General features: G+C 38.4%; 1 protein-coding gene across 9 annotated transcripts in view; it reads right to left on the reverse strand.

Moving 5' to 3' along the window:
• Positions 1-15741, reverse strand: part of rtel1 (regulator of telomere elongation helicase 1) — a 205793-nt gene that overhangs the window by 42375 nt on the left and 147677 nt on the right. For all 9 annotated transcript variants that reach the window (XR_010017115.1, XM_063041434.1, XM_063041430.1 and 6 more), the window contains 3 exons: positions 14514-14600; positions 7291-7501; positions 1269-1412 (listed from right to left, as the gene is read on the reverse strand). Coding sequence is in view for 8 of the 9 variants with exons in the window: in XM_063041434.1 (XP_062897504.1) it covers positions 1269-1412; positions 7291-7501; positions 14514-14600 (442 nt within the window). In the remaining variant the exon portion in view is untranslated. The remainder of the gene's footprint in view (positions 1-1268; positions 1413-7290; positions 7502-14513; positions 14601-15741) is intronic.

The raw sequence follows: 15741 nt of genomic DNA on the forward strand, positions 1-15741 counted from the left end.
CTCGGCCCAAAACATCAACTCTTTACTCCCTTCCATAAATGCTGCTTGGCCTGCTGAATTCCTCCAGCATTTTGTGTATGTTGTTTTGGATTACCAGCATCTGCAGATTTTCTCATATTTGAGGTTTTGAGAATGTTTTATGCAGACGATGACTTGTGGTTCTTCTGGATGAAATGTTCTATCAAGGACAGGAGGAACAGAAGAATGCTGCTGAAAGGAATGTTCTATGGCAACATAGCCAACATTATCCTGCACAATATTGGAGACAGACAGAATTCCAGTACATACAGTATTGTATTTGGTATTGCACCAGGATCTACGTACAACTTGATGAAGCCATACAGAAAGGTAGTCTTTAGCATGAAAGACAAGTTAGACACATTTTCTGCCACTTTCCTTGGAGATATATACAGTGTATTTTTGATATTGGGATAAAACAGAAAGTGGTTTGGGCAACTGCACTTGAATACTGAGGTGCAGGGCATGGTATCCTGTATATGATGACCAGCTTCTTTCTCCAAGTGGAAGTGGTAGCTGTTGTTAGAATCCAGTTTCTGCTTCACCCTAACTACAGGCAATGTTCAGCTTATGATTAATATCCCAGCTCCCCTATACCATACTCCCAGAACCTACAGATAGTCAGAACTGACAATGCAGGGACATTGGATAATTTGGAGTGAAAACCAAAGAATGTGACCTCACTTTTGTCTGACCCTTAACCTACTACAAACCGGTTTCAGATGCCAATCAATCTGCAGACCTATCTTGAGTTGCATTTAAAGATGTACAAGGTTCGTCCTGAGTGGCACTGCTGTCTGGGCTCAGCTAACCTCTTTTGCCCACATCCTTCTAGATGGGCTCAGCAAAGGATACGATGTAACACACAAGAAAGAGAAGAAAGGGGAACCTGTCTAATTCCTGATTTCCCTTGATTTACTGAAAAGCAAACACTCATTAGTTATTTCATAATTTGCAACATTTCCCATTATAATATCTTAACTGGAGGTACATATGGTTACAGTAAAACCAGACAAATTATGGCTGAGATTGGTTGTTGGAAAGTACCCGTAGATACTTCCTATCTGTTGTCTCAACAGTAAATGTCAGTGAGTGTTTAATTTCATCTGCATTGTATCTTGAAGGGAAACATGAAGAAAGCTTTTTTCGTAGGCTCTTGCGCTAAACAAGTTATGCAAAATTGATTTCTCCTTAAGAGGAACTGATCAGAAATGAACATATTCCAGTTAATGAAGGTTTAAAATACATACCTGCATCAGTTTCCTGTTCTCTCTTCTGCCTCTCTTCTCGTGGAATGGCATGCTCTGGTTTAAATCCACAACCTTCACCAGTCAAATTATAGCAGGCTTCATCAAACATCTTCTTGTGATGTGGGCGAACAAACTGATAAAAATCTGTTTGTAAGGAAATGTATTAGAACCACAAAATATCTCAGAATGTTCGTTTGTCATTATTATGCAGCATTTGACAGCACTCCAACCTGATATAGTTAACATAAAATCACAATTATGAAGCAGTATTGGAGTTCTCCATCGCCATGCCTGGATCCATCTAACCTCTTTACGTTCAAGTTTATTATCATTCACCCTACACATGTAGACAGCTAAATGGTGCCAAGGTGCAAAATAATACATGTAGCCACACTCACCACATATAGTTCCAATCCAGCACATACAGACACAAAACAATATTAGCACAAGTCCATGAGTGGCATGGCCTGGAGACTGACAGATTGACATAAAGTGCAAGGTGTAGGATTATGTAATATTCCTGGAATGACTGTAATAAAACAAGGAAGAGTATAAACATGTGAAACAGCAGCAATAAGTTGTTGTACTTAAATGCACGCAGCATAAGGAATAAGGTGGATGATCTTGTTGTACAGCTACAGATTGGTAGGTATGATATTGTGGCCATCACTGAGACCTGGCTAAAAGATACATGTCTCTGGGAGCTGAACGTCCAAGGATACACGGTGTATCGGAAGGATAGGAAGGTAGGCAGAGGGGGAGGCATGGCTTTATTGGTAAGAAATGATATTAAATCATTAGAAAGAGGTGATATAGGATCGGAAGGTGCAGAATCTTTATGGGTTGAGCTAAGAAATAGCAGGGGTAAAAGGATCCTGATGGCAGTTATTTATAGGCCTCCAAACAGCTGCAGGGATGTGGACTACAAATTACAACTGGAAATAGAAAAGGCTTGTCAGAAGGGCAGTGTTATGATAATTGTGGGGGATTTTAACATGCGAGTAGATTGGGAAAATCAGGTCGGCACTGGATCTCAAGAGAGAGAATTTGTAGAATGTTTGTGAGATGGCTTTTTAGAACAGCTTGTTGTTGAGCCTACTAGGGGATCGGCTGTACTGGATTGGGTATTGTGTAATGAACCGGAGGTGATTGGAGAGATTGAGGTGAAGGAACCCTTAGGAGGCAGTGATCATAACATGATTGAGTTCACTGTGAAATTAGAAAAAGAGAAGCCGAAATCTGATGTGTCGGTGTTTTCAGTGGAGTAAAGGAAACTACAGTGGCATGAGAGAGGAACTGGCCAAAGTTGACTGGAGAGAGACACTGGCAGGAAAGACAGCAGAGCAGCAGTGGCTGGAGTTTATGCGAGAAATGAGGAATGTGCAAGACAGGTATATTCCAAAAAAAGAAGAAATTTTCGAGTGGAAAAAGGATGCAATCGTGGTTGACAAGAGAAGTCAAAGCCAAAGTTAAAGCAAAAGAGAGGGCATACAAGGAAGCAAAAATTAGTGGGAAGAGAGAGGATTGGGAAGTTTTTAAAACCTTACAAAAGGAAACCAAGAAGGTCATTAAGAGAGAAAAGATTAACTATGAAAGGAAGCTAGCAAATAATATTGAAGAGGATACTAAAAGCTTTTTCAAGTATATAAAGAGTAAAAGACAGATGAGAGTAGATATAGGACCGATAGAAAATGATGCTGGAGAAATTGTAATGGGAGATGAGGAGATGGCAGAGGAACTGAACAAGTATTTTGCATCAGTCTTCACTGAGGAAGACAGCAGGATACCGGACACTCAAGGGTGGCAGGGAAGAGAAGTGTGCGCAGTCACAATTACGACATAGAAAGTACTCAGGAAGCTGAATAGGCTAAAGGTAGATAAATCTCCTGGACCAGATGGAATGCACCCTCGTGTTCTGAAGGAAGTAGCTGTGGAGATTGCGGAGGCATTAGCGATGATCTTTCAAAAGTCGATAGATTCTGGCATGGTTCCGGAGGACTAGAAGATTGCAAATGTCACTCCGCTATTTAAGAAGGGGACAAGGAAGCAAAAAGGAAATTATAGACCTGATAGCTTGACATCCGTGGTTGGGAAGTTGTTGGAGTCGATTGTCAAGGATGAGGTTACAGACTACCTGGAGGCATATGACAAGATAGGCAGAACTCAGCATGGATTCCTTAAAGGAAAATCCTGCCTGACAAACCTATTACAATTTTTTGAGGAAATTACCAGTAGGCTAGACAAGGGAGACGCAGTGGATGTTGTATATTTGGATTTTCAGAAGGCCTTTGACAAGGTGCCACACATGAGGCTACTTAACAAGATAAGAGCCCATGGAATTACGGGAAAGTTACATACATGGATAGAGTGTTGGCTGATTGACAGGAAACAGAGAGTGGGAATAAAGGGATCCTATTCTGGTTGGCTGCCAGTTACCAGTGGTGTTCCGCAGGGATCAGTGTTGGAGCCGCTTCTTTTTACATTGTACATCAACGATTTAGATTATGGAATAGATGGCTTTGTGGCTAAGTTTGCTGACGATACGAAGATAGGTGGAGGGGCCGGTAGTGCTGAGGAAACGGAGAGTCTGCAGAGAGACTTGGATAGATTGGAATAATGGGCAAAGAAGTGGCAAATGAAGTACAATGTTGGAAAGTGTATGGTTATGCACTTTGGCAGAAAAAATAAACGGGCAGACTATTATTTAAGTGGTGAAAGAATTCAAAGTTCTGAGATGCAATGGGACTTGGGAGTCCTCGTACAGGATACCCTTAAAGTTAATCTCCAAGTTGAGTCAGTAGTGAAGAAGGCAAATGCAATGTTGGCATTCATTTCTAGAGGAATAGAGTATAGGAGCAGGGATGTGATGTTGAGGCTCTACAAGGCGCTGGTGAGACCTCACTTGGAGTACTGTGTGCAGTTTTGGTCTCCTTATTTAAGAAAGGATGCGCTGACGTTGGAGAGGGTACAGAGAAGATTCACTAGAATGATTCTGGGAATGAGAGGGTTAACATATGAGGAATGTTTGTCCGCTGTTGGACTGTATTCCTTGGAGTTTAGAAGAATGAGGGGAGACCTCATAGAAACATTTCGAATGTAAAAAGGCACGGACAGAGTGGATGTGGCAAAGTTGTTTCCCATGATGGGGGAGTCTAGTACGAGAGGGCATGACTTCAGGATTGAAGGGCGCCCTTTCAGAATAGAAATGCAAAGAAATTTTTTTAGTCAGAGGATGGTGAATCTATGGAATTTGTTGCCACGGGCAGCAGTGGAGGCCCAGTCATTGGGTGTATTTGAGGCAGAGATCGATAGGTATCTGAGTAGCGAGGGCATCAAAGGTTATGGTGAGAAGGCAGGGGAGTGGGACTAAATAGGAGAAAATGGATTAGCTCATGATAAAATGGCGGAGCAGACTCGATGGGCCAAATGGCCTACTTCTGCTCCTTTGTCTTATGGTCTTATGGTCTAATAAAAGACAAAAAGTGAGCAGTGAAGGATGACAGACTGTCTGTAAGTTAGGAACTGACTCACTGAAAGTGGAGTACAGCTGGCAGAACATACTCTTAAAAGTTTTCTGTATTACCTTTGAAGTAGCATAGTATCATTGAGTCATGGAACATACGAGTACAGAAACAGGCCCTTAGGCCCATGTAGTCCATGCCCAACAATTAATCCGCTTAGTCCCATCAATCTGCACACGGATCATAACCCTCCCTATCTCACAGCTGCATATCTATCCAAATTTCCCTTAAAAGTTGTAATCAAACCTGCATCTACCACTTCCACTAGCAGCTTGTTCCACACTCTCACCACCCTCTGAGTGAAGAAATTCTTCCTTATGTTCCCCTTAAACATTTCACCTTTCACCCTTAACCCATGACCTTTAGTTCTAGTCGCACCCAACCTCAGTGGAAAAAGCCCGTTTACATTTGGCTCATCTATACCCCTCCTAATTTTGTATACCTCTGTCAAATTTACTATCATTCTTCTATGCTCCAGGCAATGAAGTCCAAGCCTATTGAACCTTTTCCTATAACTCAAATCTTCAAGTTCTGGCAATATCATTATAAATTTTCTCTGCACTCTTTCAATCTTATTGACATTTTCCTGTATGCAGGTGATCAAAACTGCACACACTTCTCCGAATTAGGCCCCACCAATGTCTTAATACAACTTCAACATAACATCCCAATTCCTGTACTCAATACATTGATTTATGAAGGCCAATGTTCCATAAGCTTTCTTTACATCCCTATCTTCCTGTGCCGCCACTATCAAGGAATTATAAATCTATATTCCCAGATCATTCTACCCCACTGCACTCCTCTGTGCCCTACTGCTCATTGTGCAAACCATACCATAGTTTGTCCTTCCATAGTACAACACCGTACACTTGTTTGCATTAAATTCCATTTGCCCTTTTCCCAGCTGGTGCAGATCCCACTGCAAGCTCCGTGTCATCACAATCTTGGTGTAATCTGCAAATCTGCTGATTCGGTTAACCACATTATCATCCAGGTCATTGAAAGATGACAACCAACAACGGACCCAGCACCAGTACCTGTGCACACTACTAGTCAAATGCCTCCAGTCAGTGAGGCACCATTTACTACCACTCTCTGACTTCTGCTGTGCAGACAATGTCTAATCCAATTTACTACCTCATCCTGAATGACTGATCTTCTTAACTAATCTCCCATGCAGGACCTTGTCAAAACCCTTGCCAAAGTCCATGTAGACAACTTCCACAGCCCTGCCTTCATCAATTTTCCTGTTAACTTTCTCAAAAAGCTTCACAAGATTGGTTAGACATGACCTACTACACACAAACCCACATAGACTATCGCTAATCAAATACAGTGGCATGCAAAAGTTCGGGCACCCCAGTCAAAATTTCTGTTACTGTGAAGAGCTAAGTGAGTAAACGATGAACTGATTTCCAAAAGGCATAAAGTTAAAGATGACACATTTCTTTAATATTTTAAGCAAGAAAATTTTTTTTATTTCCATCTTTTACAGTTTCAAAATAACAAAAACTGAAGCAAAAGTTTGGGCACCCTGCATGGCAGTACTTAGCAACACCCCCTTTGGCAACTATCACAGCTTGTAAATGCTTTTTGTAGCCAGCTAAGAGTCTTTCAATTCTTGTTTGGGGGATTTCTGCCCATTCTTCCTTGCGAAAGGCTTCTAGTTCTGTGAGATTCTTGGGCCATCTTGCATGCACTGCTCCTTTGAGGTCTATCCACAGATTCTCGATGTTTAGGTCAGGGCACTTTGAGGGCCATGGCAAAACCTTCAGCTTGCGCGTCTTGAGGTAGTCCATTGTGGATCTTGAGGTGTGTTTAGGTTCATTATCCTGTTGTAGAAGCCATCCTCTTTTCATCTTTGGCTTTTTTACAGACAGTGTGATGTTTGCTTCCAGAATTTGCTGGTATTTAATTGAATTCATTCTTCCCTCTACCAGTAAATGTTCCCCGTGCCATTGGCTGCAACACAAGCCCAAAGCATGATCGATCCACCCCCGTGCTTAACAGTTGGAGAGGTGTTCTTGTCATGAAATTCTGCATCTTTTTTTCTCCAAACATACCTTTGCTCATTGTGGCCAAAAAGTTCTATTTTAACTTCATCAGTCCACAGGACTTGTCTCCAAAATGCATCAGGCTTGTTTAGATGTCCCTTTGAACCTTTTGAATAGAACTTGCAAATCAGCACGAGAACAAAAGCAAAAAGATTACTAGCACCAGTCAGGCAGATCAACTTAAAGTTTAATACATGGAACATATCAGCAGTATTTATATTTACTTCATTATAAGCGGGAACAGAGAAGCATCTGTAGTGCAAATGGTACAAATATCAGAAATACAGTATGTGGAGGGCCTAGAGTCCAATGGGTGCAGTTGTGTTGTCTATTTTTAGACGGCATGACTCATAATCACTACTTCATTTAAAACATTATTTAGCAGTATTTAGTTCTGTGTTTTTGGTGAAGCTGCACAATACTAAACTCTTTACAATTAATTACCTCGCAGAAGGTTGTTTTTCCTCGAATCTTCTGTAAAAAGAGCAGCCATTTCACTTAACATGGCATGAAAATCATCAGTCATTTTGTACTTTTGCATTGCTTCTGTGAAACGCTCATAGTTTGCCTTGCTGAGAGTCTCTTTTACAGCTACTATGAAAATTTTGGCTTTTTCTGCTTTTGTCTTCTCTGATGGTGGTAACACATCAAAGCCCTATATAGAAAGAAACAAATCAACCACCAAATAAACAAATCTATTGCTGGAAAGATTATCAATAAGGTTAAAATTTGAGTAAGCACTGAAAACAAAATTATCCTGACACTGAAGTGACATCAATTAACGCTGAATTTTCCATACAATTAAAAGCAGTAGTTTTTAAATACAGTTGATTCCAGTTAACTGAGCCATCAATTAATCAGGGCAGCCAGTTATTTGGAACAACTCTATAAGAACAAAAACAAATGAAGAAAATACCCAGGATCCCATTTGTTTATTTGGGACACTATAGTGCTTAATTGGAACAGGCAATGTTGCTGAACATTTTCTAACCAGCATCAGTAGTGTGCATGTCATGTGGCTGTTAGACACTACATAGTGCTTAGAGTGAACAGTTTTTAAAATAGTGTCATTTGCATGCTTGTGTTCAAAAAGGTAGCGATTGATCTCACTGATAGTTGGTGGTTTCAAGCATTCAGGCTCATAGACATCAGAAATGGCCGGCAGTGAAAATGAAACAATTTCACTACTTCAACAAGTTAGGAACTGCAAAGAATTTAAAAGGTATCGACAACCATACTGAATACTACAATTAAAATAAAGACTTGGAAGATGCAGTCATCGAAAGTACTACTTGAAGACAGTCCACTATCGACACTAGTGCTGACTTTGTTCATTTACAGTCAATCAAAACAATACATCAGCATGCACTGAATGAATTCCTCTGTCAGTAACTATTTGGAAACTAATAAACAGTTTTATAGTATTGTAGTAGTTTTGGTAGTGTTCTAATTTATTCTGCATTTCTTTTAAATACATAATTTGCTACTCAGTTAAACAGTAGTTTATCTTTTTTATAATACTTTTTAACTATTTCCATGAAACTTCAGCTAACTGGTGCAGTCGCTTAACTGGGTCACAATGTACTTATGGCCCTGATGGGTTTACCGTTGAATTTTATAAATGTTTTGCTTCTTTATTGATTCCCTGGCTCTATAAGGTTTTTGAGGCTTCTTTGAAACTTGGTAAACTTCCGGAATCTTTTAATAGAGCATCAATTTCTTTAATACTAAAGAAGGATAAAGACCCTGCTCAATGTGCATCTTATAGACCAATATCTTTATTAAATGTTGATTCTAAAGTCTTTTCTAAGTTATTAGCAAATAGACTAGAAAAAGTACTTCCTTCTATTATTTCGGAAGACCAAACGGGTTTTATTAAAGGTCGTTACTCTTTTTTATAATATTCGTACATTGTTAAATATCGTTTATACTCCCTCACAAAATGTTCCTGAGTGTGTTATTTCTTTAGATGCCGAGAAAGCTTTTGATAGAGTAGAATGGCCTTATTTATTTAAGGTGCTTGAAATGTTTAATTTTAGCCTGAAATTTATATCCTGGATTAAACTGTTATATCACTCCCCTGTAGCCTCGGTTCGTACTAACTCTTTAAACTCACCTTTTTTTCCTCTCTTTCGTGGTACTCGACAAGGCTGTCCTCTTAGTCCCCTATTATTTGATATTGCATTAGAACCTCTTGCAATTGCTATTCGAGAATCTTCAAATATTACTGGGATAACTCGGGGATTAAAGTCCCATAAATTATCACTCTATGCTGATGATTTACTTTTATATATTTCTAATCCTGAGAGATCTATTCCTGCTGTTTTAGAGTTATTAGCACAATTTGGTCTTTTCTCAGGTTATAAATTAAATCTTAGTAAGAGTGAACTTTTTCCGATTAATAAACATCTTCCCTTATATTATAAATTTCCATTTAAATTGATTAATAATTACCTTTCATATCTTGGGATTAAAATTACTTGTAAACATAAAGATTTATTTAAGACTAACTTTTTACCATTAATAGACCATATTACTCAACTTTCATCTAAATGGTTTCCTTTATATTTAACTTTGATTGGTCGTATTAATGCAGTTAAGATGTTTTTTTTGCCAAAATTTTTATATGTGTTTCAGGCATTACCAATTTTCGTTCCTAAATCTTTTTTTGATAAAGTCGACTCTAAAATTTCTTCATTTATTTGGCAGAATAAGAATCCGAGACTGGGTAAAATACATTTACAGAAAGCTGAGAGAGATGGAGGTTTAGCATTACCTAACTTTAGATTTTATTATTGGGCTATTAATATTCGACATATGAAATTTTGGTTACTTGACCGGGATATACTATCTATTCCTAAATGGGTAGCATTGGAATTACAATCTGTTCAGGGTTATACACTTGGTTCTATTTTAGGTTCATCTCTTCCTTTTGATTCGAAACGCCTTAAGCAGGTCTCTAACCCGATCGTTAAATATGCTTTGCGTATTTGGTTTCAATTCAGAAAATTTTTTGATCTTAATCAATTCGGGTTAGCGATTCCTATTTTAGGTAACATATTTTTTCCTCCCTCTTTTACGGATCGCGCTTTTCAAACTTGGAAGACTAAGGGTATTTTACGGTTTTTGGATTTATTTTTAGATGGTTCCCTTATGTCTTTTGAACAATTATCTAATAAATATAACCTATCAAGAATACATTTTTTTAGATATTTACAAGTTAGAAATTTTCTAAGTACTATACTTCCTTCCTTTCCAATGCTTCCTCCTATATATATTTTAGATTCGATAATTAACCTTAATCCATGTCAGAAAGGTGCATCGGCTATGATTTATAATATTATTATGAAACTCAGGAAAGCTCCATTTGATAAGATTAGGGTAGATTGGGAACAGGAATTGGGGCTTACCATTTCTGTGGATGATTGGGGGCAGATTTTACAATTAGTTAATACTTCCTCTATTTGTGCTAAACATTCCCTAATTCAATTTAAAGTGGTGCATAGAGCACATATGTCCAAAGATAAGTTAGCGCGTTTTTACTCGCATATTAATCCTTTCTGTGATAGATGTTCGGGGCAGATAGCCTCTTTAACTCATATGTTTTGGTCTTGCCCTACTTTGGAAACTTTTTGGAGAGATATTTTCAATATTATTTCTAAGGTATTAAATATAGATATCTCTCCTCACCCTATTACTGCTATCTTTGGACTACCTAAAATTTCTAGTAATCTTTCCCCTTCAGCCCGTAGAATGATTGCATTTCTTACTTTAATGGCGAAAAGATGTATTTTACAACATTGGAAAGAGCTTAATGCTCCAACTACCTTTTTTTGGTTTTCTCAGACGATTTTATGTTTGAATCTGGAGAAAATTAGAAGTAACCTTCATGATTCTTCATTTAAATTTGAACAGATTTGGGGACCTTTTATTCGATATTTTCATTTAATGTAATATTTACCCTTCTTGTTTTTTTTTTCTCACTGTTTTAATGGAGGTCGGGATTGAGGACGTGATTTTAAGTTTAACTCTGTTTGGTTTCAAGTTAGCCCATTGCTTTGCTTTGCTTTTAGTTAGTTGCACGGTGGGTTTTTTTTTTGGGGTTTTTTTTTCTTTTTTTCCATTGATATATATAAAATCTAGTATACTATTATGTTATTTTGGTTTCTTATGCTTAAATTACATTGTTTGTAGTATTTTCTTTTTGGTATTGTTATCTTTTGGAATTTTATTATACTTTAACATTGTATTAATGTTTATATGGCTTACCTTTTTTGTATACTTACTCAATAAAAAGATTTAAAAAGAAAGAACAATGTACTTGTTCTGATATGTCCCAATTAACCAAAATCCAGTGTACTGAAGTAGTTGGGGATGCTTTAAATACAGTTCTACTGAAGTGCTAAGAAGCTTGAAAAATAAAACTGTGTATTTTACTTTCCTGAAACTGGCCATTCATCCCTTTTATTGGTTGATTGGAAGTACAGAAGTTCTTCCACTCACGACCTCACATTTGGTCATAAACTTGTATATTCATCATTCTCAATTACCTCTACAATTCAATTTTAATTTTCAAAACTCTCTCCAATGACAACAAATCCTTTCTGAGATATAGAGTCCAAAACTGTTGACAATACACCAAGTATGGCCTGACTAGTGTCTTACAAATTCTTAGCATTATCTCCTTGTTGAAGAGTGGAGTGACATTCTACTCCCCTTGAAATAAATACCAACATTGAATTTGCCTTTTTACCACAGACTCAACCTGTAAATTAATCTTCTGGGAGTCTTGTATGAGGACTCTTAAATCCCTCTGCACCTCTGATGTTTGAATTTTCTCCCCATTTAGATAATAGTCTGCAATTTTGTTTCTTTTACCAAAATGCATTATCATCCATTTCCCAACATTGTATTCCATCTGCTACTTTTTTGCCCATTCTTCCAATTTGTCTAACTACTACTGCAATCACATTGCTTCCTCAGCACTTCCTACCCCTCCACCTATCTTTGCATCATCTGCAAACTATACCAAAAGCCATCAATTCCATTATCTAAATTATTGGCAAACAATGTGAAAAGTAGCGGTTCCAATACCGACCCCCAAAGAACACTACTCGTTACTGGCAGCCAAACAGAAAAGGCCCCCTTTATTCTCACTTGCTCTCTCCTGTTTGTCAGCCATTCCTCTATCCATGCCAGTATCTTTCCTGTAACACCATAGGATTTTATTTTGTTAAGCAGCCTGATGTGTGGCACCTTTTTAAATGCTTTCTGAAAACCCAAGTAAATGACATCCACTGCTTCTCCTTTGTCCAACCTGCTTGTTACTTCCTTGAAGAGCTCTAACAGATTTGTCAGGCAAGATTTCCCTTTACCGAAACCATGCTGACTTTGACTTATCTTATCATTACTCTCCAAGTACCACGAAATCTCATCCTTAATAATGGACTCCAACTCTTTCCCAACCACTGAGGTTAGGCTAATTGGCCTATAATTTCCTTTCTTTTGCCTTCCTCCCTTCTTAAAAACTGGCGTGACATTTGCAATCATCCAGTCCTCCAGGACTATGCCAGAGTCAAGTGATTCTTGAAAGATCATGACAGATGCATCTGTTATCTCTTCAGCAACCTCTCTCAGGACTCTGGAATGTAGTCCATCTGGTCCAGGTGACTTAATCTCCCTTTTCCTTTGTAATAGCAGTGGCTCCTGCTCCCTGATACTCACGAACCTCTGGCACACTGTGTCTTTCACTGAGAAGACTGAAACGAAGTATTTATTAAGTTCATCCACCATTTCTTTATCCCCCATTACTATCTCACCAGCATCATTTTCCAGTGGTCCAAAATCAACTCTCAACTCTCTTTTACTCTTTATACAACTGAAAAAAAACTGTTGGTATCCTGCTTTATATTATTGGCTAGTTTGCCCTCATATTTCATCTTTTCTCTCTTATGGCTTTTTCAGTTGCCTTCTGGATTTTAAAACTTCTCTATCATCCAACTTCACACTCATTTTGCTACTTTATATACCCTTTCCTTAGCTTTTATGCAGTCCTTAACTTCCCTTGTCAGCCATGGTTGCCTACTCCTTCCATTTGAGAACTAGTACATCTGTGGGACGTTTCTATCCTGCACCTTGTGAAATATTCCCAGAAACTTCAGCCACCTTTGCTCTGCTGTCATCCCTGTGAGCAATCCCCTCCAATCCACCTGAGCAAGCTCCTCTCTCATGTTTCTGTAATTCCCTTTATTCCACTGCGATACTGATACACATGACTTATGCTTCTCCCTCTCAGATTGCAGTACGAATTCAATCATATGATGATCAATGCCTCCAAAGAGTTCCTTTAACGTAAGCTCCCTAATAAAATCTGGATTATTACACAACACTCAATCTAAGACAGCCTTTCCCCATGTAGGCTCAAGCACAAGCTGTTCTAAAAAGCCATCTTGTAGGCATTGAACAATTCCCTCTTTTGCGATCCGACACCAATCTGATTTTCCCAATCCCTTGAATACTGAAGTCCCCTATTACAATTGTAACATCACCTTTACTACATGCAATCTCAACCCCCTCGCAGTTCCCTTTATAATCTCAACCCCACATCTTGGCTACTATTTGGAGGCCAATTTGATACCCATAATAGTTTTATTACCATTGTTGTTTTTTAACTCCACCCACAAAGATTCAACATTCCCTGACCCTATATCACCTTTCTAAAGATGCAGTTCCATCTCTTACCAACAGAGTCTATGCCTTCCCCCTGCCTTTTGACAGAAAGTATATATCCTTTGATATTAAGTTCCCAATTATGACCTTCCTTCAGCCACAACTCAGTGATGCTGACATCATACCGAACAATCTCTAATTGAGCCATGAGTTCATCCAGCTTATTCTGAATTCTACGTGCATTTAAATACAATGCCTTCAGTCCTACATTCCTCGCTCTTTTGAATTTTGCCTCTGAGGTACAATTTTACTCCCTGTACTGTCTGCATTTGTACTCAATCATTGTCTTGTCCTTCCTTACCTTCATGATCTCTTGTTTTGTTGATATATTTGTAGAGGGGATAGTTTACTCTGTCAGTACTATTAAAACAGTTAATTATTTTTAAGTTCTCTACTTGGCCACTTTTCAAGTGGTTGAAGCCTAGTACCAACTTATCCTACCTCTCCTCATAACAGTTTGTTCCTCACATTTACTTTGTGACCTTTCTGCGATTTATACTCAATGGTTTCTGTGATTTATACTCTTTTGTAGTGTGGTCTCCCGAATAATTCTAAATACTGTGGGCTTACTAGTAATTGTAAGTTCTAGTGTGGTCTTTTATGTTCCTTTTCTCTATTTATCAACTCAAGTAACTCATATGCATTCAGATTGTTTATCAACTTGACTTGCCATCTGTAAAGATTTGCAAATAGAAGTCTATTGACCAACACTCATTCATTGCCTTTGGATAATACTCTTCCAAAACTGCATAACCTCATATTTCCCCAACCATACTCCACCTGATGTATTTTTGGTCTTTTATCACACTGTCTTCCTCACTATCCAATACTCTGACACGTTTTCCATCACCTGCAAACTTTAAAATGTTACACAGTACCCCAGGTCTTGGTTAATGAAGAAATTTGAAAGTAATGCATGAAATTACAAGCATACGTACATAACTATTCACAAGTGTGATTTTTTTTCTGCCTCCTTTCTGTTCTCCACTCGGATGTTTAAGTGACGTAGTTGATACCTTAACTGCCTAAAGAAATATGGGAAAAAATAACAATTTGTCACATTTACCTATAAAGCAAAAGGTGATAAATGTCTAGAAGTAATTCACTCATGTCACATAAAATGTTACATTAATGCGAATTCCATATCTACTAATTATAATCTCAGTTATTATAGTGCAAGAAATGGGCTTACATCTGACTCAACACCAACACTGAATTAGAATTAGAATTTTATTTCTTACATCTATCTCACAACATGAGGGAGTAAACATTTTTATGTTGCACCTCCATCGCTAAGTACAAGCGATAAGGAAGGGAAATGTGAGAGGATATTGCCCAAACACTAAGATGGCATAAATAATTGTTTTGTATACATGAATGTACAGTCAAATATGCAATCAGATCAACGTGTATTGATCAATCTGATGGCCTGGTGTAAGAAGCTGTCTCGGAGCCTGTTGGTCCAGGCCTTAATGCTGCGGTACTATTAGCCGGATGGAAACAGCTGGAATAGTTTGTGGTTGAGTGGCTGGAGTCTCTGATGATCCTCCAGGCCCTTTTTACATAGCTGTTGCTGTAAATGTCCTGAATAGAGGAAAGTTCACATCCACAGATGCGCTGGGCTGGCCACTCAGTTATTCACGATGATCTTCCTGAGTTCTTAAGCTCAACAGGCTGATGCGTCAGTGAATCCTTGTGCCATACTGGCCTTAAAGGTGCTCCTGGGTTGTAAATGGGTTTGGAGATTTATTTATCACCTCCACTTATAACAAAGTGGAAATAGGTGCCTCACAACTAGCTCCCCTCCAGGTCATTTGGAAGACTGAAGGGAATAGGACTACAGAATCCAGAGTGGAAGAACCTTTTACAGCAACTGAGAAACAGATGTCGCTGAATGAATTAACTGCTGTTAAATGTCTTGATGAAAACTTTCTTTTTTGGCAAGGGAATTGAAAAATTAAAGGAGGCCCATCATCTGAATCTAAATGATATACACTTCCTTTTGACGGTTAAATTATTAAGGAAGGTCCAGTCCATGCTGCCTGACCATGTCCAAAATAAAAACTGGCTTAAAGAATGAAGCAAATCCCCAGAGGGAGCCAGTTAAGGATGCGATAGCTAAGGGTCAGTTTAATTCAGCAAGGTCCATAGGAGAAAGTTGAGGAC

Source organism: Mobula hypostoma, chromosome 2 (genome assembly GCF_963921235.1).
Source record: "Mobula hypostoma chromosome 2, sMobHyp1.1, whole genome shotgun sequence".
NCBI classification, from domain to species: domain Eukaryota; kingdom Metazoa; phylum Chordata; class Chondrichthyes; order Myliobatiformes; family Myliobatidae; genus Mobula; species Mobula hypostoma.